At 43.8% G+C, this 25,584-nt stretch overlaps 1 protein-coding gene across 10 annotated transcripts in view; it reads right to left on the reverse strand.

The window, feature by feature from the left end:
* The window catches only part of Carmil1 (capping protein regulator and myosin 1 linker 1), a 266,340-nt gene that overhangs the window by 39,098 nt on the left and 201,658 nt on the right, over positions 1-25,584 (reverse strand). For all 10 annotated transcript variants that reach the window (XM_029547512.1, XM_029547510.1, XM_029547508.1 and 7 more), the window contains 6 exons: positions 23,402-23,500; positions 16,919-17,047; positions 15,857-15,988; positions 10,939-11,114; positions 8,323-8,410; positions 5,691-5,840 (listed from right to left, as the gene is read on the reverse strand). In XM_029547512.1, the coding sequence (XP_029403372.1) occupies positions 5,691-5,840; positions 8,323-8,410; positions 10,939-11,114; positions 15,857-15,988; positions 16,919-17,047; positions 23,402-23,500 (774 nt within the window). The remainder of the gene's footprint in view (positions 1-5,690; positions 5,841-8,322; positions 8,411-10,938; positions 11,115-15,856; positions 15,989-16,918; positions 17,048-23,401; positions 23,501-25,584) is intronic.

The raw sequence follows: 25,584 nt of genomic DNA on the forward strand, positions 1-25,584 counted from the left end.
AATCTCCAAAACTTAGGATTTCCATATCAAGTAACCGCTCATGGGGCATCGGTTCCTTTAGTTCTTTGGCTGAGGCCACAAAGCACATAATGAAGAGCTTTGGTACAGGCACCAAAGAGGATCTTTAAAGGCTGAGCATGGTGGCCAGACGAGAGCCTGTCTCAAAGTATATAGAGAGCAAAGTTGGTCTGGGATGCATATCTATAGCATGAATTATATGGGTGCGGAGACCACTGAGCCCAGAGCCCTGTTGTTAATTTCCCACAAACCAACAGCTCACTAGGGCCTTGTAAGCATCTCAGTGGACATCAGTAACATCTGATTCTTCCTAAACTGTCTCTTCCAGCCCACTCTCCCTCATACTGTAGTACAAGGCCATGCGTGATGAAAACATGGCTTCTGTTTTCCCTTCCAGCCTCAGCAATCTTTATTTAGTCTTGTTACACTACAGTGACCAACTTTCTAACTGTCTCCCTCTGCCCAGCTCCTGAGGCTCCCTCCTGGGTTTACTTACTCATCCTCTTCCCCAGCCACTGCTTTTCCAAATGCCAGTGTGCCATCAGTAGCTATGTACCTAGGACAATGCTTAGAACCTTCCTCCAGGAAGCCCTCCTTGACAACATCCCTCCCCTAGTAGCCTTCTGTTTCCATAGCAACTAGCACTCTTCTCTTAGAACACACTATCCAACTGTATCTGACCTTAATAGTGAAGAATCACTTCAGTCCAAAACTGAGCATGGGCACATATAAGATAGATTTTTAAAAAATTATATATATATATATATATATATATATATATATATATATATATATATATCTGTCTTCAAACACACCAGAAGAGGGCATCGGATCCCATTACAGATGGTTGTGAGCCATCATGTGGTTGCTGAGAATTGAACTCAGGACCTCTGGGAGAGCAGTAAGTGCTCTTAACCACTGAGCCATCTCTCTAGCCCGATTTTTTTTTTTAAATGATAAATTGAGATGAAGGAAAAATATGAGGTCAGAATTATGGCTGAATACCACAAGTGATACTGCTTTAGGCTCTAGCTGCTTTTTATGGTCAAACACATTCCTTCTGCTCTCAGCTTTTAAACTGGTAATACTGACAGCAGGTTCCAGCAGGCCCACAGCTATGCGTAAGGTACAGAGTACACTGCTGGCAGTCAATGCCTGGGGTTGCCCTGAGGCTATTTAAGAGATTACTTTTTTAGTATGTGGTCTATGTATACAGACTCCTATGCGTGCAGAGGCCAGAGGTCGTTGTCAAGTGTCTTCCTATAGATCACTCTCCACAACATGTTTGGAGAGAGTCTCTCCCTGAGCCTAAAGCTCTACATTTCAGCTTGACTGGCTCACCAGCAAGGCCAGGGATGCTTTCGTTTCCAGTGGTGGGATTGCAGATGTGCACTGCCATGGCCAGCTTTTTGAGATGGGTATCTGACTGAGGTTCTATGGTTGTTCAACAAGCACCTTACTCTCTAAGCCATCTCCTCAACTCCACATGCCTCCAAGGTAAGGAAATCTGAAATATAGTAGGTAAGGTACATGACAAGTTCTCCCTTATCTGTAGCATGAATTATATGGGTGTGGTGACCACTGAGCCCAGAGTCCTGTTGTTAATTTCCCACAAACCATTAGCTCACTAGGGCCTTGTAAGCATCTCGGTGGACATCAGTAACATCTGTTTCCTCCTAAACTGTCTCTTCCAGCCCACTCCCCCTCATACTGTAGTACAAGGCCATGTGTGATGAAAACATGGCTTCTGTTTTCCCTTCCAGCCTCAGCAAACCTCTTTGCCTTTAGTCTTGTTACACTATAGTGACCAACATTCTGTCTCCTTCTGCCCAGCTCACACACGCACGTATGCACAACTGAAACAGACACTTGATGTAATCTCAAACTATGTTCATACTTCTTTTTTAAAAAAATGCCTTTTAAGCTAGGTCTCAGTCGCTACTATGTAGCACGGGCTACAACTCAGATTCATAGTAACTCTTCCACGAGTCACCACAGTCAGCCTGTTTATACCTCATGGTCCATACCATGAGCGTGGCACCGGGCACTGAACTTGACTTTGCACATGATAGGTACACACACTACCACTCACCGGCACCCCCAGTCTGCTTCTGAGTTTTCATTTAAAGACTGGGTCTCATTAAGTTGTCTCAGCCTTGAACTTACTCTGTCTTCCAGGTGGGCCTTGATCCTCCTGACTCAGCCATGTTCACACCTTTCCCTGCTTGATCATAAATCCTTCTCATAGACCTTACAATGCAAAGGAAATGCATGGCCCCCAGAAAGAAAGCCTTTCCCTGGGACCTCATGTCAGAGGTACACTCCCATCTTCCAATGTCTAAAATCTAGGAGTTGAAGTTACTTTCGTGTCAGTTCCTGGATCTACCCAAATTAGCACTCTGATGGTGCCCTTCAGTGTGGCAAGCCTGGTGAAAGTTTCATTTACCCACTGTGGGAAGCCATGAATGTCTGGTACACAATAAATATTTCAAAGATAAAGAAATGGGTCTAGCCTTTACTTTGGAACCAGAGTTTCTGACAATTTATCACTATGTAAGACTTGACCAGCAAATAGTACTTCTGCTTCTTTCCCCGTGCTATTATTTTTATTTCATTGTTTTTTTCTGAAACAAGGACTCACGTAGCCCAGACTAGCCTAGAATCCCCAAACCTACCTTTCACCTTCTAAATGTTAATATTACAGGCATGTGCTATCAAACTGCAATCCTGGGTTTACTGAGGGCCAGCAGCCATCTCTCCAGTCTCTCCTTCATCCATGACCCAGGTAAGAGGTCTCCATCAAGGATCTCCCATCTTCCTCTTGTTTGATAGGCATGCCCTTTCACTGTACACCAAGTTTATTCTTAGAATCTACGACAATCCTTTCCCAAATTTAAATATTGTTGAATTCAGGACCAAGACAAAAATCTTTGCCTCACTAGGTATAGTGGGTACATAGTGATAACCCAAGCATTAAGAAACTAGAGCTGGAGGATCAGGAGTTCCAGGCTAGCCTGGACTACAAGATAGCCAGTCTCAAAACACACAGTAAAAACAGTGTCTCTATTGTGAGCTAAAATTAAAGCCCTCCCCTTTTGCCAGAGTGTTTTCATAGCGATAGAAACCAGTCTAAGACCTGTGGCTGGGCCTGGGGAAGTGGAGTCGTAGCTACACAGTATCACAGTCCACTTTCCAAAGTGTTATCCAGACAGAAAGGCTATCACAGAATAAAACTGCAAAGAGAAATTTAACAATCATGATGTGGACCAACTTCTGAGCAAGTTAACAGTGCAGCTGATTATTAATGAGACACACTGACCACAGCCTGTGGTTTTCAGCCTTGTGAACAAACCATTTAATAAATAACTGCTGGAGTTGAAGACATAGGTCGCTCAGTCATGTTCAAAGCACAGAGACCTGAGCTCAAATGACAGAACTCATTTAAAAAAGCCAAGCATAGTGAAGTATAGCTGTAATCTCAGTAGAGACAGAGACAGGAACCAGCAAGCACCAAGTCCCAGTGGGAGACATTGTTCTAAAATACATGGTAGACAGTTCTGGATGAATGACCTTGAGTTTGACCTCTGGCCTCCATTTGCACACACACCTACACAGATGTGTGTTCCTACACGTGCACAAGCACACCTGAGGAGAAAGAGAAAAAGTGCCGACAAAAAGCTCACATGATGACTTATGCCTGCAGCAATTCGATCATGGTGACAAGAGGGACATAAGTTCAAGGTCATCACCGTGCGCACAAAAATTGAAGGTCCAGCCTGGGCCTGAAGTTCTAGTCTGAACTTCTACACACATGAACTGCTGGTATCAGAAAATGAGGCAATTCCTTTATACTAGTTTTAAAAAATAGTATCTTGACCAGGTCAAGTATATTTCCACTAAATTTCAGACTGCATTCAAAAGCTTAAAATGATATGTTGAATTATGTGGCTGGAAAGTACTGAGGGAAATAATTGCTGCTTTATTGTTGGAAAGGGAATTTGAAAGCGGTGTTCTAGTTAATTCAAGCCCGCTCCAAATCTTCTCCAATCACAGCAGGAGATGAATGGCTCTTCAGCAGGAATGTCTTTTTTGATTTTGAACCGGGTCTGACACTCATTAAAATAACTGAGAGAATGGGAGATAATTAGTGAGCTGATAGTGCCATGCCCAAGCCTGAGCCAGACACTTCTCACCTCCACCCCAACATCCTGGCAGTTTTTAAAGGTATTATATTGGAAGTGGTGACAAATTAGGGGTAATTAATCAGTAACACAAGAACCTTCAAACCCTGAGCACCCATAAGAAGCCCATGGAAAAAGCTGCAGGTGGTATGGACAGCAAATATGTTATTTACAGATTTATTCGTGTGTGTGTGTGTGTGTGTGTGTGTGTGTGTGTGTGCGTGTGTGTGCATGTGTGTGTGTATACACCCATGCTTGGACATACTTGTAAATAACCAAGGAGGTCAGAAAAAGGTGTCAGATTCCTTAGAGCTAGAATTACGTGGTTATGAGCTGGGTGCTGATTTTATTCCTCTAAAAGAGCAGCAAGGAATCCCAATTACCAAGCCCCTCTTCTGACACTGCTTGTTGTTTTTATTGGTTTTGTTTTGTTTTGTTTTGTCGGTTTTATTTTTTGAGACAGGGGTTCTCCGTATAACATCCCTAGCGGGACTGAAACTCGATCCATACCCCAGGCTGGCTTCAACCTCACAGAGATCCACCTGCCTTCCAGAGTGCTGGGATTCAAGGCGTGCTCTGCCACATCTGAGGACCATCAGAGCAGGCTATGGTGAGCACACTTGTCACCCCAGTGCTCGGGTAGCTGGGTCGGAAGGATTCTGACGTCACCCTGAGTGAGTTACACCCTGCCTCAAAAACAAAACAAACAAACAAAAAACAGACTACTAACAACAACAACAACAACAACAACAACAACAACAACAACAAAGAGTAGTCTTTGCTTGAACATTATAGTGGTCCACATCTGTAATTCCAAGCATGAGGCATGAAGATTGCAAGACCTCAAGGCCAGCTTAAGTGATATATTTAGTCCTAGATAAACCTAGGCTATAGAGAAAGACTTGATCTTAAAACAAAGCAAACACCGACCACCACCACCAAAAAAAAAGCAAACCCTTATGAATTCAGGTTGTTTTTCAAGTTTTCCATCATTCTCTTCTTTTTGCCAGAACCTAAATTTAATAGTTGTTGACCGAGTATTAGATTTTTTTTCTTCCTAAATAGTTCAGTGGTACACATTATGTTCTGTGATCTGAGAAGTAACCCTTCAATCCAAATTAATATAATGTCTATGCCTAATTTAGGGCCCTGACCCTTCCCTAGCACAATTGCCTCTGTTGGGCCTTTACAGAAACATAAGCACTGAAATTGAAGTAAACATGAAAGTAGAAATCTAGGGGCCATCAGCCCCTGAGAAAGGCTACTCCTCACTTGAGTCATCTTGAACGGTTCCATCCGGGAGGTACATGCCTCCTCCCCCCTACACATCAGCACAACACATGTGTTTTCGAAACAAGAAGCTGCTTCCTGCATGTGGTCCTGGATGGCTCTTTCCAAGTCTGAGGCGCGGCTGTTTTCAAACAATGAGACTTTAAAACCAACCATGGGCATAGCACTTTGTAGGTGGGCTGGACACCCGCAGGGGCTTACCATACAAGTGTCTAGGTCTTCCAGCCTCTCCACCTCGGTGAGATCCTCTACCGTGAGGATGGCCCGTTTCACCGGCTTCTCCTCCACCAGCTCCACCTCTAGGTCCTCTCGCTGCGGGAGGCTCTTGTTTAGCCTGCTAAAATGGTTGGCCTAGTGTCAAAAGAGCACAGGGAGAAAGAGTTGATTAGTGAATTCCTGAAGATGTTCTCAACAAGGTGGCGCTGTAGAGTACCTTGCAAGTCTCAAGGAAAATTTGTTAAGTGATTAATTTATTTAGCATTTAAAAAATAGGTCTTATCCTCCTTTTTATATCTAATCCTACCAGATGTAGACCCTCTCCCCTGCTTTGGCCTCTTCTCCTGGTATATAAGAAACCTCATAAGTGTTGTTATCAGGACTGGCAAAATGGCTTCGACAGGTAAAAGTATCTGCTGTGCAGACGCAGTCGGAGCTGGTAAGTCAACCACACTTACCACTGTTCACTTTCCACATGCCGGAAGGACAACAGTCTCCAAGGAGTTCTCTGACTCCTTCCATATGCACGCCAACACACCGATATACCCAAATACACCCAATAAAAACATATATTTTGGAAAATTTTATTTAAAATTAAAATACTAATTCACTGAGAAAATGCTAATTCATTGAGAACAAAATAAGTAGCTTTCCTTTTATTTATCTTATGTAATAGGAATTTTATTTTATATTTAGTTGCTTAACAATATCTAATGTTTAAAAATGATTCCAACTTTCACTATTTTTTAAATACTAAAAGGAAATAAAGCTTAATAAATTACCTTCCATTGTTTTCATATATGGGATACCATATTTGATGAGCCATTAAGCCCACTTTTATGTTTTAGTAAATGTAGAAACACAAACAGTATGGACTGGAATGCACTGGGTTGATTTAGACACTGGAAGGGATGAAGAAGCAGCCGACCAAGTTCGCACAAGCCCCAGGACCTCCTTAAACTCCAGTGTGAGGAAACTAACTGAGACCAGCTTCCTTCCCCGAGGAGCAGTGTTCTTATACACGGCTGAATTTTCATAACCCAGACCAGCAGAACTGATGCTAAAGCGAAGCTCAAGGCAACAGGCCAGGATGGTGCGGATGGATGTTCATTGTCAGGACCACCCAGGAATCCCACCTGGCCTGGCTGTGACTGAGCAGGGAAGGCTTGCCCTGCAGATGGGTGTCTCCCTCCCACACGCTGAAGGGAAAGGGGAGTGTCCATCTTTCCCTGCTTCCTGTTGGTGGCTGCAATGTGACCCACTGTCTCAGCTCCTGCTATCATGTCAACCACACCAGGGTGGACTGCACCCTCTAAATCATGAGACAAAATAAACCTATACATACTTAAGTTGTCCTTGTCAACTATTTTGTCACAGTAATGGGGAAGAAAATAATAAAGTACATTAATACCAACCCTTTTCAAGCATAAAAATAAGGGAAACAATACTCTTAGTGTATTCTTGATAAAAGGCAAAAAAGTGAATATTTCAAACTTCCCATGACGGCTTCCCAGGGGGAGTCAGGCCATCGCATCATCGAATATTGGCAGCCTCCTGGACTTGTGGGACATCAGTAAAATGTTTCTAAAAATAGCATGTTCCAGGCCAGCCAGGGCTACATAGTGAGATCATGACTTTAAACAAGTTTTTAAAGAGCACGCTCCTTTGGTGACCCTAAGCAATGAAGTTCCTCCCAGCTGCCGGGAGATGAGAGTATAGTTTCTTTAGCCTGATGAGCCAGAAATGAGTTTTCTATCCAGAGCCAATCTGGCACAGGCTGTACGTTGATAACACACAACGGAGAAGAATTTAGAAAACAATAAACATGTGCTTAAATAAATATTGTGGTCCTGTGGAATTGTTCTGGAAACTGCTCAGTAGCCCCCTGCTGGTTTTTTTTTAACTAATGAATGTTCAGACTGGTAATGTGTTACTGGGCCAGCAGGGTCCCTAGGCAACATTTGGAGTACTGTTGCTATAGATAAAATTGTCTTTTGGATTTTAAAGGGTAGTCTTAGATGGGCATTGCAGCGCGCACATCCTGGAGGGGAAGGCAGGAGAATGAGTAGCTCAGGATCATCCTTGGCTATGTCTAGAATTGAGGCTAGTGTGGGCTGTCTGTCTATCTATCTATCTATCTATCTATCTATCTATCTATCTATCTATCTATCATCTATAGCTAACATAAACATAAGAGATTATTCTGAGGAAGGAGTAAGGGGTAACATGTGTAATAACAGAACATAGGAGGCTGAGGCAGGAGGATTGCCTCAAGGTCAGTCTGAGCCAAAAATAAGACCAGTCTCAAAACCCCAAACCCATTCTGAAATAATCCTATCAAAGCAATATTATGAGCATATGTACAGTATATAACTAAAAATGTTCGGTTTAGACCCAAACCTTTGACCTTCATTAAAACTGGACAAGATTTCTAGAGATGCTCACTTCTAACTCTGGTCATTCAATTCTAATGCATCCCAGGATGAGGAGAAGCAGTAGAAGAGGGAGGAGGAATGACAGGCTCTCCACCCTTCAAGCTGCAGAGAAGACAGAAAAGAAATCACACCATTTCCCCGAACCCAAAAGAGAAAGTTTAGCTCCTCGCTCCGGCACTCACCAGCTTCCGATGGCTGTTGGAGAGAGAATCCAGGATCTCATCCACGATCCGGTCAGACAAGAACGAGGCCACTGTCAGCTTCACCTCACTACGGACAGGAAAGGGCAGAGAAGCCTTTTAACTTGTACTGGGGGTTTAGTAAGAATGGGGGTGGGGTGGGGGGTAGGGGGGCACTTGTGAGGCTGTGCCCATAGGCCAACTGGGATTCCATTCCTATCTTTGAGAATAGATTGGAAAGACTATAAGGATAGGACTAAGGGTTCCACCAAAGTAACTCTTAAACACAGTCATAAACACAAGGATCAGGCACCCATTGCCAATGTCAACCTGTCTTCTTGAATTTGCAGCTTGAAAGATTTAGCTCCAGGAATGGAAAACACCTGGACAAAGAGACACTCAATAGGAACCACATGGGCCATGTGGCACATTGTACCTACTAACATGAGCTGGCCTGGACTGCAGAGAATTCAGAAAGTCTAGTCTGGGCTATTAAGCCTCAGTTATCCCTTCAACGTGCACACACAGCACATAAAATGTTCACCCATGGAACTGTTACACTTTTTCTGCCTTGACTCACTACTGCGCTTGGCAATGTTAAAAACAGGCTGTAACAGAGGTTATTAAAATTTTTAGTTTGATGCCTCTTAATCTGAGCCCAGTTGATTCCCCAGCAACAGAGGGGGCTTAGCGGATTTAAGTGACAGGCTTAGTCACCAGGCTCCTTCCAGATGGCTCCTGTGCTAGTTAACATTCCAGCAATTCACAGGGCTCCACAGTCCACAAGCTTTGGGGCGCTGAATCACCACATTTAAAGTGCAGGCCTTCACGTGTCCAAGATCTCCAGGAAAGTGTTAGGAAGTCAGTCGCATATCTCAGTCTAGAACTGTTTTCGGAGCTTAGTCTGCTTTTGAAGTCAATAATTTTTTTTTTTAAGTTTTCACAACAGGCAAATGAGCTGTCAAAATAAAACTGCTTAACCCTAAAAGCCAAGGTTGAATGTGTATTTGTGCAACAGGAAAATCCGTGTAAGCCAAGTGTGACAGTTGGTACTGAGACGTCCCTACTCAGGATGGTTACTGCTAGGGGTGCAGAAGGAGGGGACTAACACTGATGCTTGTGTAAATCTGCCCAGTCCATTCTGTTTTCTCAAAACAAAGTCTCACTAATACTTGACTTGTCTGATATTTAATTATCTAATGCTTTAAGCTGGGTGTGATGGCTCACAACCAGAATCCCTAGACTCAGTAGGCTGAGGCAGGAGGATTGACATAAGTCTAAGGTTGGCCTAATCTACAGACAGACCCTTCCTAAAAAGGAAGAAGAAGAAGAGGGGGGGGGGAGATGGAAGAAGAGGAGGAGGGAGAGGAGGGGGAGGAGGAGGAGGAAGAAGGAGGAGGAGAAGGAAGGAGGAGGAGGAGGAGGAGGAGGAGGAGGAAGAGAATGACATTTAATTAAACACATCAGAGGTATCCAGGTGAGATTCATTCTGGTTTCATACCAAAAACATGGACCAGAGTCCTACCTGGACACTGGAATTTGATGGTAAAAGCATTTCCTGAATCTCATTTACTATGCCTGAGATTATGTCTCTTTCTAACCCTCTAGGCTCAGTACTTCACACTTCTTTTTTTCCTTCTCTCTGAATATGGGAAGGGGTGGTTTATGGGCTCCAGGGTGTAGTGCCAAAGTGAAAACTTCAAAATGCCACTTATTGTTTGATGTCTCTGATGTCTTCTAGCATGTTGTTGCTCATCTGAATAATTTTTTTATCAATATTCACAGATAGGTAAAAGGGGGAATCTTAATATGTTTTAGAACTTGGTGTTCAGCCATCTCAACCCCCAAATAAGAAGGGTAATGAGAAGAGGCATAAGAGAGAGAGGAACTGAGGAGTATAATGGAGCACTGATGAGGTCAGGTCTGGGAAAACCCAAGCAAGTTTGTAATTATATCTTCTGAACACTGAGACCTTGGCATACTCCTCAAGACTTTCCAAAAAGATATCTAACGACTGCAAAGCCTGGAATAAAGATATGGTAATAGAATGGGGAACTCACTCTAGAGGTCTGAGGCAGGAGGACTGCTGTAAGTTTCAGGCTAATCTGGGCTACAGTTTCCGTACAGCGTAGGCTATAGATTGAGGACCCTTTATCAAAACAAGCAAACCAAACCAAGCCAAACAAAAATAACTCAGACACCCAAAACAACAAATCATGGACAATAACAACAAAACTGTCAGGGAGGGAGGGGAAGGAGAGAGAGGGGGGAGGAGACATCCTCAGACTTTAAGCCAGTGACTTAGAAAGTAGAAAGATGATAAATGCTAGAATTAAGAACTGGGAATTACACACTCATGTCTTCCTCCTTATATACACTACCCTTAGAGAGCTTTAGGCTCTACACTTTTCAGTAATCCAGATCTAACATGGCAGGACTCTTACCTGTGTATATAACCTGTGTATTAATGCATAGCAATGTTTACATACATTCTCCTCTGTCTGCTAGCCATGGATCAACACACTCTTTGACGATAAAGCCACCAACACTATCCTGCCAGGAAACCTGGCCCGTGCCTTACATACTGAAGCTCCTTAGCTTAGTACCATGACAACATACCTGATTTTGTTAAGAATGTCAATCCCGGACTGTTCCAAGAGGACGTTTTTAACAAAGGTGCGTGGGATGGAAATCTTTTCAGTGCTGGCGTGGATCAGATCCTGTCGGATGTGGGCTTTTCTCATGACATTGGGGCAGAGGGTCTCAGCCGCATCCACCATGGATTCTAGCAAACCCTACAATGGAGCAGAGGACATAAGGACAGCCGTCAGGAAGTACAGAGGTCAATACCAAACCCTCAGAGGACAGGACCGTCCTGGGGTGCAACCAAGGCCTCCAGAATGTCCCTAGGAGATCTGTAACATCTGGGTGACTGGGGAACTGGAGGAATGTCTTCAGAGCAGCCGCTTGGCAGGACCTGTGCTTCATTTGGGCATCTGAAGTACTCTTCATGGCAGCTGAACTTGACACAAGGCCGGGAGTGAGAAGAGTGAAACACGCAAGGAGCAACCTTTTACACAGCAACTTGTTGTAAGCAGATGGAGCTCCCACATCCCAGAAAGCATGCTTAACAGACATCCAAACTGGAGAATTAGAGATCTCTAAAAGATGTATGTCATTTCCCAAATCACACAAACCTCTGAATTATAACGAATTACTCAGGAGTTCTACCAAAATGCAACAGACAGTACAAAAAAACCAAAAGCACCAGAAATGACTGCCAATTTTTACTCTACTAAAAGAAAAGCTTTCAAATGTTGTGATAAAAGAACAGCAACAAGCCACATGAATGATAACAGATGCAAACATTTACGGAGAACCCTATAAACAACCTTAACAGCAACAGGCAACACCACACATGTGTACACAGCCCTGCGGCGTCTGAGAAATGACCCTGCGGATCCCACCTGCCGGCATCCCTGAAGACAGACAGGAAAGCGTCGCAGGTGAGGAATGTGTGTGTTGAGGAATGCCCACGATGGCTGATGGGACTCTACTGCGGATAAGGCATCTGTGTGCCTGTCAGAGCCCAACTTGAAACCCAGCGGAATGACACTGGACAAAATTATCCACTTGCAATCCTAACACGGAGCAACAGGTCAAAATGGCACTCGATACTCTACAGCATAATCTCATCCAGGATGCTATTCAGGACACATGAGACTCTGCAACAGGGCTGATTCTGATATGCCTACTTTATAAACAAGAACCATGGGCTCAGAGGAGGGAAGTGACTTGTTCAGGGGTACTCAGCACTTCCTGGGATGGGGGAGGTAAGGCTAGGGGTCTCCTGCAGATTTCTTCTATTTCCTCTTCCTCCTCCTCTTCTTCTCCTTTTCTTTTTCTTTCTTTCTTTCTTTCTTTCTTTCTTTCTTTCTTTCTTTCTTTCTTTCTTTCTTTCTTTCTTTCTTTCTTTCTTTTTTTTTTTTTTGAGACAGGGTTTCTCTGTGTAGTCCTGGCTGTCCTGGAACTCACTCTGTAGACCAGGCTGGCCTTGAACTCAGAAATCCGCCTGCCTCTGCCTCTGCCTCTGGGATTAAAGGCGTGCACCACCACCACCGCCTGGCTCTATTTCCTCTTCTACTGTTTTCTTCTGACACCCTAGTCTGTATGAGCCTTTGTTTCAGGTTCGGCAACAGCAGCAGCAGCAGCAACATCAACCCCCCAAAACCCTAAATATAGAGTAAGAACTCAAAAGATCCCTCTGACCAAATCAAGATCAAACTCACTTGAAATTCTCCTAAACCCATCTGGCCTCGAATCCTAAGTGAATTTGAAATTTACCAGTGAATTTTTTCCCACCATTTAGCCTGAGGGAAAGAAAGGAAGAATTTCCAGTCTAAAATAAACATGTTAAAAAGGCCAGAAGGAGAAAAAAAAAATCCTTACATTAAAAGATCAAAACAACAACAACAAACAAAAGCAAAAAAACAAAAACACAAAACCACCACCAACAACATAAACCAAAACCCACCCACTCTATAATTGTTCCAGCAGTAACTTTAGGAGGCAAAAGGGAAGGGCAGGAGGCAAGCTGTCTTTCTGATGCTTGACACAAGCCAGTGCAGACCTTCACTTTGTCCTAGGCATGCTGAGGAGGCTTTCTCAGCTAATAATTTTTGAAAAAATAACCCAAAAAATTATTTGAATTTAAGAATCCACCTGCTTTAGCTCTTGCTGCCATGACGCACTTACTTTAGAAATCCTGACAAATAGGAACTTGAAATTATTGAAAATTTGCTTTTGGTAGTGAAATAAGGAGTGATCCTTCCAGCTTAGGTAATTCTAGAAATTGTACTTCATTATACAATTTTTAGGAAACCAATGTATTATAAGGTTGCCAAACGTAGAAAAATGTGAATTTTTTCTCCCACCTCAAAGAGCAAATGCCATTTTCTAGGTCAGCAGAAGAGAAAAGAAAGGAAGTAAGGACTTCGACACTTGAGTGTGGAAAGGTACATGTTTCAGTTAGGACCATTAAGAAGCAACACTGGATTACGGTTCTCTGAATGAGGAGTGGCTCAGATTCATGACAGCCATTTCCAAAGGCAAAGGAACCTGAGTCTCACAAGGTCCAGGAGTGTCATGTGGTCAGGGAGCAGGGAAAACACAAACACAGCCAGCCCTCAGGCTGAGGGAGATGGCAGCCTGGGGGCTAGAGAGAGGAGAGAAGGTGGTTCTGGAACAGTGACAAGCAGAGCACATTGGTGACATTCAATGAGGGCTCAGAAAACTCCCTGGCAAATGTAAGATAAGCCTACCCACAGAACACAGTCATCTATATTATCTCAAGTGTTTCAACGCAAATGCCTTTTACTTTGGATACTTGCACCCTAGTTCCTCCCAACAAAAATGAGCCAAAATCAATTTCAACCACTCCAGGCATTTAGGGGGAGCTAGGGCCACCCTCGACTCGGACAAGATGAAAACTAGCCACGTTGGGGGCTGTTTGACAAGAAAGGACTTGTGGCCATGTTTCTTGTCAATTTAAATGACAGCCACCCTTACAGTCGTTAGAAATTCTTACAGATGCTCCAAAGGGGAAGGAAACAGATGGAAATAGGAAATTTTCACTAGAAAAATACAGGGCTGGGTATGTAGTTCACTAATCAAATGCTTACACAGCAAGCATAAAGCCCTGCGGCCAAGCTCCAACACCATAAATAAATAAACACTCAAGCTCTACTCTGGTATTAAGGAAATAAAAACAGAGTAAGTTGTGTGGTTTTTTTTTTTTTTCTTAGCCCATTATATTAAAAATATGTTAGAGGTATGATGCTGTACTCAGTATTGCTAAGAGACAAGCAGTTCCCTACCCTGCTTGACATGTTTGCAAATCTATACAAAAACATCAAGTGCTTCACCCAGCAATGGGACAGTTACACAAATCTGCCCTAAGAAAAGCTCACCCGAAATTAGAATAGGTCACTGTGGTACATCTATGCGGCAGAATGCATTTCTTCTTCTTTCCTTTTTTTAAATTTTTTTTCCAAATTTTTATTAAATATTTACTTCATTTACATTTCAAATGCTATCCCGAAAGTCCCCTATACCCTCAACCCCCCCCACACACTCCCCTACCCACCCACTCCCACTTCTTGGCCCTGGCATTCTACTGTATGGGACATCTAAAGTTTGCAAGACCAAGGGGCCTCTCTTCCCAATGATGGCCAACTAGGTCATCTTCTGCTACATATGCAGCTAGAGACACAAGCTCTAGATGCATTTCTTACTACTAGAACTGCACTTGTGATACTGACTCCGGTGTAAATGGTTCTGAATCATTTGCATGGCATCGTCACACAGACGTAAGGCTGGGTGCCTAGGCAGAAGGAGATGTGATCTCTGGATTTGGGGAATACTTTATAAGTTTACAGTTGGTATGGCATAAGCATTTCTCAGTTTTCATATTCTACTGTCAGAAATAAGTAACAAAGTTTTTTTTTTTTTTTTTTTTTTTATTCATAGAAGAGAGAATTTGCCTTGTACACTTCATTCTTCGTGACGGATCCAAGTGCTATTTCCTAACCCGTGGTCTAGCAGACCCTGAAGCAGCCCACTGTTCTTTTCTACCCTGCTGCCTTTGTTCAATACATAGTCCAATAGCCACAGACAAGTGAAATCCACACATCCATGAGTGTGTCCATAAGAGCTGCACAGTGAGCTAGAGTGATGCACAGAGAGATAGGTAATGCCCAGGAAGCCACAGCATTTTCTGCCTTATTAGCTTAATTTTCACAGAGTAATTGGTATATTGTGAAAGTGCCACTTGTTTGTTTCTCAGCTTGACACTTGCTGCAGAAGTTACACTCTCAGAAGAAAACAGATTAAACACTTACCAGAAACTCAAGTCAGCCTTGGGAGGCAAAAAATCCTTCTGAATGTGCAGTGGTCTGGGACAGCTGATTTTTGAAATCACTCTTAGAAAAAGCTGCTCTTAGGTTACCCACACCCTCCAAGAACTTAGGGACCGTATAAACCCCTCTTCAGTCAGTAAGCCAACAGCAGACCTCTGTTTATTTGGGGCCCCACAGCTCTACTCTAAATAAGTCTGTTCATTCTTCCCTAGCCACATCAAGGACAGTTGGCTGTATACCTACTGCCACGCTCCGGGTACGTAGCTTGGCAGTGTTTACACACAGTTCCCACCATGTTCTCCACTCTCCAAACCAAATGTAATAAAGATATTTTCCCCAGAGCACTTTGTTTTTGTACTGTCTGTGTGGAAATTATCACTCCACCCTCCCCCATTAGTAGCAACCAATCATATTAAGTTCATTTTAAAGACATGCCACCAAAAGTGAGACTTACTATGTAGGAAAGCATTCTAAAACACATCAACTAGAGTAGACAGCCTATTGACTTCCAGCCCATGCACCAGTTAGTGTGCATCTTATAAACACAGGCAGCTACAGTAGGAATGCCATCAGAGTTACATCATCGTAAGTTCATTCTCAAGATAACAAGATCCACATACCTTCAGTTGTTCATCCACAACTCTTGTGACTTCTCCAGCCATCGACTCCAGGGTCTCCTGGATGGGACTGGATGACAGCCCACTGGCTCCTGCCCAGGATGCACCGCCCACATGATATAAATTGGGCAACAACTGGAAGAAAAGGTAAAATGTGACCTCGCAATTAAAAAAAAAAAATTCCAATAAGCATCAAGGCCACTGTGGAGTTATAGAGAGGTAAAGAAATATATTAGAGATCGGTCATCCATTCTCAGCCAAAGGCATGAAGGGTAAACTGAGGCCCGTGCTCTTCACAGGCATCTGGTCAAGCTCAGTGAAACCCAGCAATGCTAGCATGATCACCACAGAGACACTGGCAGATGGCACAACCATTATTCTCAGCAGCTCTCGGGTCACAGAGTCTGTCAGTGTCCTTTGTACAGCCCCATCTTTGTCTGCCCAACTTGGGATCCATCCTATGGGCAGGCACCAGCCCTGACACTATTTCTGATGCCATATTGTGCTTACAGACAGGAGCCTAGCATGGCTGTCCTCTGAGAAGTTCTACCAGCAGCTGACTGAGACAGATGCAGATATTCACAGCCAAGCATTGGACTGAAGTTGGGGACCCCTATGGAAGAGTTAGAGGAAGGATTGAAGGAGCTGAAGGGAGGGTGACCCCCATTGGAAGACCAACAGTGTCAACTAACCTGGACCCCTGGGAGTTCCCAGAGACTAAGCCACCAATTAAAGAGCATACATGGGCTGGTCCAAGGCCCCTGGCACATATGTAGCAGAGGGCTGCCTTGTCTGGCCTCAGTGGAAGAGGATGCACCTAATTCTGTAGAAACTTGAGGCCCCATGGAGTGGGCATGCCCAGAAAGGGAGGGAGCACCCTCTCAGAGGCAAAGGGGTGGGGGGAGGATGGGAGAACAACTCTAGAAGGGGGGCTGTAGAGCAACATTTGAGATATAAATAAATAAAATAATGAATAATGATTAAAAAAGAGAAAGAAATCAGCACAGGTACAAAAACAGGAGAAACACACTGCCAGCATCTTATGAATTCTGAAAAGAAACTCACTGTTTTAGAGTTCTTAGCATCTCGCATGAGCCGCTCTGCTGCCTTCAAATCCTCCTGAACAGCATCCCCACCACAGGTTCGTAAGGAGTTGAGGTGATCCTGAACCTTCACACATATCCGGTCAATCATCTGTGTAAACCAGAGAAGCATCCGAGTTAGTACAAAAAGGAAGACCCAGAATGAATGGACCATGAAAATTCAAGAAATCGAAACACGTGAGGTTGAGAATGTCTCGCGGGTATCCTCCAGAAGGGTGCTTAATCAATTATTAAATTAGTCTATACATGCAAGAAGCCAATGGCACATTTAACTCCAGGAAAAGACGTGAGACATTTTAGTAAAAGATATAAGGCAAATTTTTCTCCCTTAAAAGAATACTCTGTAGTGAATACTCTTAATGATCCAAATCTTGTAGCTCCCAGCGATGTTCTGCTAGACGGTGACTCTCATTAACTGTCATCAAGTGCCCTGTGTGTGTCAGACACAAGGAGAAGTGCTGAAGAAAAAAAAAAAAAAAAGCCTCACACATTGCCAGGACTAGTGACATGACAATAGAATGCTGACACCTGCCAGTGGGTCTCTATTGTATAAAAGCCAAAACAGCCTCTGGAAATTGGCAGTTCAAAAATTCTATTATATAAAGTGCTCCTCTTCATAAGTTGGAAACCACTAAAGCATAGAAGCAGGCTGGGGGCCAGGGGCAGTATGCTAGAGATGTAGCTCAGTCGGAAGAACGCTTGCCCAGCATCTGTGACGCCCTGGGTTAGATTTCCAGTACCATATAAACTGGGCATGGTGGAACACATCAGCTAGCCCAGCCTGTGGGGTGGTTGAGATGTGGGGGTCTGGAGGTTCAAGCTCATCTTTGCTACAGAGCAAGTTGGAGAGAAGATTGGGCTATATGAGACATTCCTTTGGTCAATAAAGGAGGGATGTGTCTTGTTATATTAGCACGAGTAATGATGAAGGCAATTTCACGAGTGTCCGCCCCAGCAGCTCTGCCTCACAAGTACTTGAATCATTTTCAGTAGGTCAAAGATTGAACTGTAGAACCCAAAGAAATTGCTGGGCATTGCATAGACAATGCCTGTAGCAGAAGGTTAGAATATCTTTATTTTAAATCTGCCATGGGGCAGACCTGCTCTGGAGTGCCCCTCTTACTTCCCTGATCCCCCAGGAGTGGCTGGCTTAGCTCCTGGGGTGATGGATGTTATGTACAATGGGAGTCTCTTGACCAGGGTCTGACTCCTGGTCCTCACATCCTCTGGAACCACAAGCTGAAATAACCTCGACTTCTCACAGTTAGCCAGGTGTGAGTATGCAACAGGAAATGAAGTAGGAGCGAAGATTCAACTCAAGCGAGCAGCAGCCACGGTGATCCATACAACCCTTCCCCGGCACTCTCGGCACAGCTCACACTGCCGATTGTATGGTCTTGAAAATATAGTGTCTCGCTAAGTAGTTGGAAGATGGACAATTTAAAATCATCCTCAGCTGCAAAGCCAAGTTCAAAGTCAGTCTGGACTATGTTAGACTTGTCTCACTAGCATAAAAGAACAACTTGCTGTGTTCCTGAGATGGCTTAGCAGATAGAGGCGTATGCAGCCCAGCCTGAGGTTTGATCCCTGAAACCCACGCGACAAAGGAGATAACTGGTACCTGCAGGGAGCTGCCCTCTGATCTCTGTACGTGGATGCATGCCACACAGGTGTGCCTACCTTTTGCCCCACGTACAAATAAACAAATGTAAAGAAGAACAACATGTGCACACGTCAGGGACCTTTAAGAAGTGTCCTGGCCCACCTAATAAGTCATCGAATCCACAGAGTTTAATTGTTCTCTCACTCTTTTTTTTTTTTTTTTTAAGCTAAATTACCCTGTTCTTTCTGTTTTCAATAATTCAATATTGTGTCTAGGAAGCTAAAAATCTCTCTTCCTTCTCCTACAAATTAAAAAAACAAAAACAAAAACAAAAACAAACAAACAAACAAACCAGAACCCTCACCAAAAAAAGTGGGGTATGGTAGAAATTGCTTTGCATAACTGGTACACTGGGTTCAGTCCCATCCAACAGTATAAAAATGAGGCATAACTGTATGCAGTTTTCAAGCCCTGTAATTCCAGTACTCTAGAGGCAGAGACAGGAAGATCAGCACAAGTTTGAGGTCAGCCTAGGCGACATAGTAATTTCCAGGACAGCTAGGGCAACTTTGTATGGCCCTCGGAGAGGCGGCAGAGTGTGTTTTCAGAATAGCACAGAAGGCTTACATTCTGACCTTAGAGCTGGGCTGCAGCTGCCCCCTCATCCTTCCTTTGATACAATTAGGCTTACGGTGTCTTATCTGGTAGCGTAGAGACAATCACTCAAAGCATCTATTCTGCTGACAAGGGGCTACCGGAGCTATGCTGATGCATACAACAGCTCTTCTGCTGTAAAATTCCCAGACTTCTTGTAAACGGTCTATCTTGAGCTCCGCATAGGCAAAGTTGTGTGAGCAGTTTATTTCACCCCCGCTCACTACCTCCAGTCTATGCTTATAGCAGGAATGGAATGCTTTCTGCATTCCCACAGTGCAACACAGAGAGCTGACTCTGCGTTTCTAAAAACCTTCATGATGAGCATAAATCCTTATTCTTCAAACTGGCATATTGATTGAAACAAAAATGGTCATCAATAATTCACATCTTGCTAAGAACGATTTTCTAATTTGAGAAGATAAACCACATACACATCTGATGTTACAAAGGGCCAAACGAGTGGCCTGTGCAAACAATCCCATAAAGCCAGTCCTCTGCATTAATGCTAGTGACCGAAGAGCCCCCTGAAGTGTACCCCTGCACTAATACTAATGACCAAAGAGGCCCCTGAAGTGTGTCACCAGCTTCCATGGAGGAGAGAGGGTTTGAATGAACTCCACAAAAGTCTCCACAGGAAACAGCTTTAAAGTAGAAAGGAAAAATAAAATTTTAGTTCTTCAAATAAGACAAACTCTCATATCATTAGGGCTCTCCCAAGCATTCGTTAGAATTTAACAAAACCAAATGTAGCACACTTGGTGCCTAGGAGATGTGAAAGGCAAACTGTTTACTGACGATGAAATAGGACAAAATGGGAGTTGGGGGGGGGGGGTCTAGGTGTTTCACTGTCATTTTGTAAGTCATGTCACTAAAGCATGTAATTGAAAACAGTTATAGGAGGTGGAGCAGGGACCACTCTAGTTATCCAGTGACAAACCTCATGCAGATGAATGTGGTCCTTTCAGTGAAGCCTGCCTGCTTCCTTTGACACCCCCATACTCCAAGTGGTCATTTTTCTGTTTCAAACTAACTCCTAATGGAATCTAGAACCATTTGGGGGTTTGACCTCTGAGATGGCTTGTGGGGGACTATTTTGATGACATTGAGACAGAGCCTGTTCACTATGGGCAGCTCTGCATGGGACCCTACACTGTATAATCAGACAAGGGAATTAAGGAGCAGCACCGCACCTAACATCCTCAGCTTCCTCATTGTGGTTACCCTGTGTCCAGCAGCTGCAAAGCTCCAGCTGCCTTAACTTCTTCCCTTGGCTACTGTAGCTTCCCTCACCACACTGAGAATGTATCTTTCAATTGTGAGAAACAATAAGCCCTTTCTCCCTTAAGTTGCTTGTCTGGGTATTCTATCATAGCAACAAGAAAGAGACCAAGACTGCCAGAGTTTGAGCATTTCCCATTTCTATGGGACTGTGCACTTTGTTACTGCTGGACACGACCTTTCATTATCTGATGTCCTAATGTCTTCCTAAACTCTTGCCGTACATGCGACCTCTCCCCCCTGAGAACCTTAAGAGTCCCAAGAGAACATAGTGCACAGAGTTGTTTATGACCTGCTTTTCCTCCCTCACCCTCTCTTTGGTCTCAACACTTCTAGTCATCACATTAATGATAACTGTTTTTACAATGATATAGTTCAATGGTCACTGGCAGACTGGCCCTAACTGAGATACACTTTCTCTGAATTTGCTTCTTATTTTGTCTGCAACCCTCAATAAAATGAATACCAACACAAGAGGGGTGGGCAGAGCTGAACTACCTACTTCTGCTCTGAGTTGGCAGAAGTGCTGTTGGCTTCTTCAATAACCCATTACACAACTAATCCATGGTACACTTGCAGAGACTAGCAGATTCCTTTAGAGCTACTGGGCTGCTGAACTAAGGCATAGAAACCACTAGTAATTAAGGCCATCCTGAGACACTGAATCTGTTACAGGTGTAACTACCTCCACCAACCAGCTTACTGGTGGAAACAATGTTCTTTCCCTCTACTGCTCTGTCTTTACTCAAGAGAAATATAGCCCCACACCTGATGTTGAAGAGAGAAAACCCTAAGTAAGATAATAGCTCTGTCCCCAAGCAAGGCCAACACAGAAGTGGGGAGAATCCTTCATAGTCGACACTGATGCAAGGGGTAGGTGAGCTGCTGTGGGCCTGTCATCCATTAGGAAGTGGACAGGGGGAGATTCAAGGCTATCCTCAGCTACACAGGAGGTCAGACGCCAGTCAGAGAAACATAGCAAGAAAGAGTGTCAAAAAGAAAAAGACCCTTAGACTTGTAGATGAGAACAATCACTGAGGGCCATTTCAGTGGGCACAAATAGGGGTCATGTTACAGAATGTCACAGCGAGGAGGTTAGCCAAGTGATGAACTCCAGGGGAAAATTCCACCAGATAAAGAGTGTGCTGAGAAAATAGCTCTTTGGAGAAGAATAAAATTCGAGCTTGGTGGCAGATAATTCAGGGCCTGATTTTGTCTGTGATTTTCCACACACAGTACCATGTGCACAGTGCATGCACTGTGGCCTGGTACATTCCTTCACACACAGTGATTCTTTCCTTGTCACCCCGGGGCACGTGAAGGGAAGGGGATTACGGAACAGTGGTCATAGAGGGTCTATTCTTCCTGCATTCGAATGTCTCAACATTTCAAGGCACATCCATCTCCCCTGAAGCCACTGAAGTGATTCAAGTAAGAAAAGAGCTAGTCCTAAAATCCCACGAAATCCCTGAAGTAAAAGGTGGCAATGTACCCGGCACATAATGTCTCAAATAATTCAGAATGAGCCACCAATGCAGAGTTAAGCATCTACATCCCTCTCCTGTGTGCAGTTGCTTTTCAATGAGAAGACAGAATCTGGAATCTGCGGTGAAGAACAAGCATTAAAGACCATGTAGTGAAGTCTTGCCTTTTTTTCTCTTTTCTTTCTTTTCTTTCCTTTTCTTTTTTTGGGGGGGTGGAGTGGGGTGCAGGGTTGGGTATATGGGGTTGCCCTTCAATCAGAAAGAAGTTGTAATGATATTGGATTAAAAAAGAAACCTACATTTTGGTATCTCATTAAGGGAAAAGGGGGCAAAGGGCAAAGGTATAATGTTAACAGTCTTGCTGATGGAAACCAGGGCCAAAGTGATGACTGAGTGCAGAAGGCTGAGGCCGCTCTTGCAGAGAACCTGAGTTGGGGGGGCTCCCAGACCCCTGAGAGCAGGCAGCTCACAGCAGCCTGTAGTTCCTACTCCAGTCAACCTGATCCCTTCTTCTGGCCTGTATGGGCAGTGACACTCATGTGCACATATTAAAAATGAAAATAGCACTTAAAAATAATTATATATGTTAGCATCAGAAAGCTATAAAATACTCAAATAATACTAGACCCTCACAGGGAGAAACATTCATTTTTAAGACCTGGTGAAGTCTAAATAATGCTTTCTTTCTCAAAAGTTCAGCTAGGCCAGAAAATATTTAAAGAAAAATGTTTTCTTGACACATATTGCTTGAGTGTTACTAATTAAATAATACATACTGTCAGTAAACGTGAGCAATGCTGAACTGTGAAGAGGGTAGGTTCACTTACACACTCTGAGTCAAGCAATAACAAGAAAATAAAATAACCCCATCAGCTCCTATTGGCCTTCAGAGGTAAGCACTTGGCTTGATCCTACTTTGGCTTTCCCCTAAGCTGCTCATTGCTGTTCTTGCATTTGTTGGTAATGTTTTGAAACAGGATTTTATATAACCCAGGTTGGCCCAAACTCTGTCTACTACCCCTCCTGTTTCTCAGTCCCAGGGCTGGGATCACAGGCTGGCATGATCTTAAGTTTCCAAACCACAGGTATCTCTATTTTTCATATATATCAATGATCAAATTTCATTTGATTCCATGAGCTATAAGGTATAATCAATTCTGTTCCTATTTGGCTTTCTTCGTCAACCCCTATCTTAACCTGTTACCTTCACAGTCCCCAGTTTTTAACACTTACAAAGCAGCAATTTAAAAAAAAAATATTGCCTTTAGTTTGTAGTTTCTAGGATTCCATTTTTATTCGTTTCTTCTTTATGCCTAAAGTACACTTTCCTCTCTTTCCATCTGCTGTGATTTTCCTAAGCCAGTTCCTCCTGGAGCTTTGCCCTGCAGGCCTCTGCAACAGACTGGAGCTGGTGTGTCCTTACCTGCTGGGTGGTGCTGGTGACGATGCCCTGCTGGAGGCGGTAGGCCTGCTCCTGAAGGTATTTCCTGGTCTCGTGATTCCGGAGCAGATAATTTTCTATCTGGAAATGGAACACACATATCTCTCAAGAGCACACTTGGACTCCGTGGAGAACAAAGTTATCAGGGAGCCAGTCAGTGAGCATGGTCTCTCACCTCTTTGACCCCACAACCCAGGCAGGCTCAGGCGGAGCCCTGATGAGTTTATCACAGGTGCTTTTAGCTGAAAAGTGAGCTTTCAGGTAACTGAAGCCGTGTGTGTGTGTGTGTGTGTGTGTGTGTGTGTGTGTGTGTGTGTGTCCAAAACTGACAAAGATAAGCCAGTGCTTGGTGACAGCTGCTGCTGGCTTAGGGTTCTCATCTCAGGGTGGCATGAAATTAAAAGTTTTAACACCATGCAGTTCAGAAGCGAGCCTTTTTCCAAGGAGGGCAGATGGTACCCTCTGAACCCAGCCTAATTCACACCCTAGAATTGCTCAGCACTTGGGAAATGATGTTAAGGAAGAAAGGGAAGAACAGAAGAAGGGGGTAGGGGTTGAGGAGGAGTACTGGGGAAAGGGAGGGAGAGAGGAGGAGGGAAGAAAAGACAGGTGGAGGGAGGGATGGAGGGAAAGAGGGAAAAATAGCTATAAAAAACAGCAACTTTGGTGTATCCTAATTTTAATAATCTACCAAATTTTCATAGTTTCTCAAAGCAGGGCTGATTTTAATAAAGTGGCAGCAAATAAGAAAATATATCCCTACACAAAACAAGAAACCCTGGAGTGGATTGACAAGTCATATGTTTACACACAAACTCCTCTGAAAACTGGAAAGGCACAAATGAGAACCAGATGGAAAGGAAATGCTTAGGGAGATCAACAGGCCTTGGGCACGCTGTGAGCAAGGAGTGTGAGATGGACTAGTTAGAAAGACGAGCTCCCATAAGGAGGGTTTGTAGCAGGGTGTGGTGTTGAATGCCTAAATTTCAATGTTCTGGGGGCAGAAGCAGAAGGGTTGCTGTTGAGTTCAGGGTCAGCCTGGGGTACACAGTGACTTCCAGGACAGCCTAGGCTACATACAGAGATCTTTCTCAAAAAGATGGATATACTTTCAAAGAATGATCTGGGGGACTGGAGATGTGGCTCGGTTAATAGAGCACTTTTGCAGTACACAGTGAGGCCCTGAGTTCAGTCCCCAGTAGCACATAAGCTGGGCATGGTGTGCATGCTTATGATCCCAGCCTTATGCAGAAAGCTAAGACGTTTAAATCTGCACTCACTGGGGAGTCAGGCTTCTGGCCATGCCTGGGAAGGATTGTTCTGATTACTGTTAATGGAAGTGGAAAGACCCACCTCAGTCATGGGAAGGGGATCCAGGGACTGTATAAAGAGGACAAAGGAAACTTAACAGAAGCATTTTTCTCTGCTTCTTGACCTCACATGCACTGTGAGCGGCTCGCTGAAGCTCCTACGCCTGTGATGTTCTTGCCATGGACTATAGCATGGAACTGTGAGCCATCACCAACCCTTTCTCCTTGGAGTGGCTTTGGTTAGTGTTTTATCATAGCAATAGGAAAGGAAGCTAAGACTCGGTTATGAAACATTGTGTGTGTGACTGTCCAGTAAGTACACACACACACACACACACACACACACATTGTGGTGTTTTGAAAGAAAATGGCCCCCATAGGTTCATAAGAAGTAGTCCTAGTTGCTGTGGTCATGGTGTTTCTTCACAGCAATAGAAACCATAACTAACACACACACACACACACACACACACACACACACACACACACACCTTCTTGTAAACACAGGTAGCTATAGCATAAGAGCTACCACATGCAGTGAAATCAGAAGTGATGGAGACAAGATAAAAAGGAGTACTAGGCCAAGCTGAGCTAGGTAGGACCCTGTCTCTACAAGAGACAAGACTGATTTAAGGTGGATAAATTGTGCCATTCTGCTTTATACCCCTCCCCTTTTATTGGTTTAATAATGTGTCTTAGCCATTTGCCTTTTAATTTGTCACTGTAGTTCCCTGGTTAAGAATGTCTAATAACTGTGAAGCTCCTACTGTTATTACATTTTCATTTTAATTTTCCATATGCTAAAATAACTACTACTCAATAGCAATTAGGAACAATTAAAACCCAGACAGCAAT

The sequence above is a fragment of the Mus pahari genome, chromosome 16, assembly GCF_900095145.1.
Source record: "Mus pahari chromosome 16, PAHARI_EIJ_v1.1, whole genome shotgun sequence".
Taxonomy (NCBI): domain Eukaryota; kingdom Metazoa; phylum Chordata; class Mammalia; order Rodentia; family Muridae; genus Mus; species Mus pahari.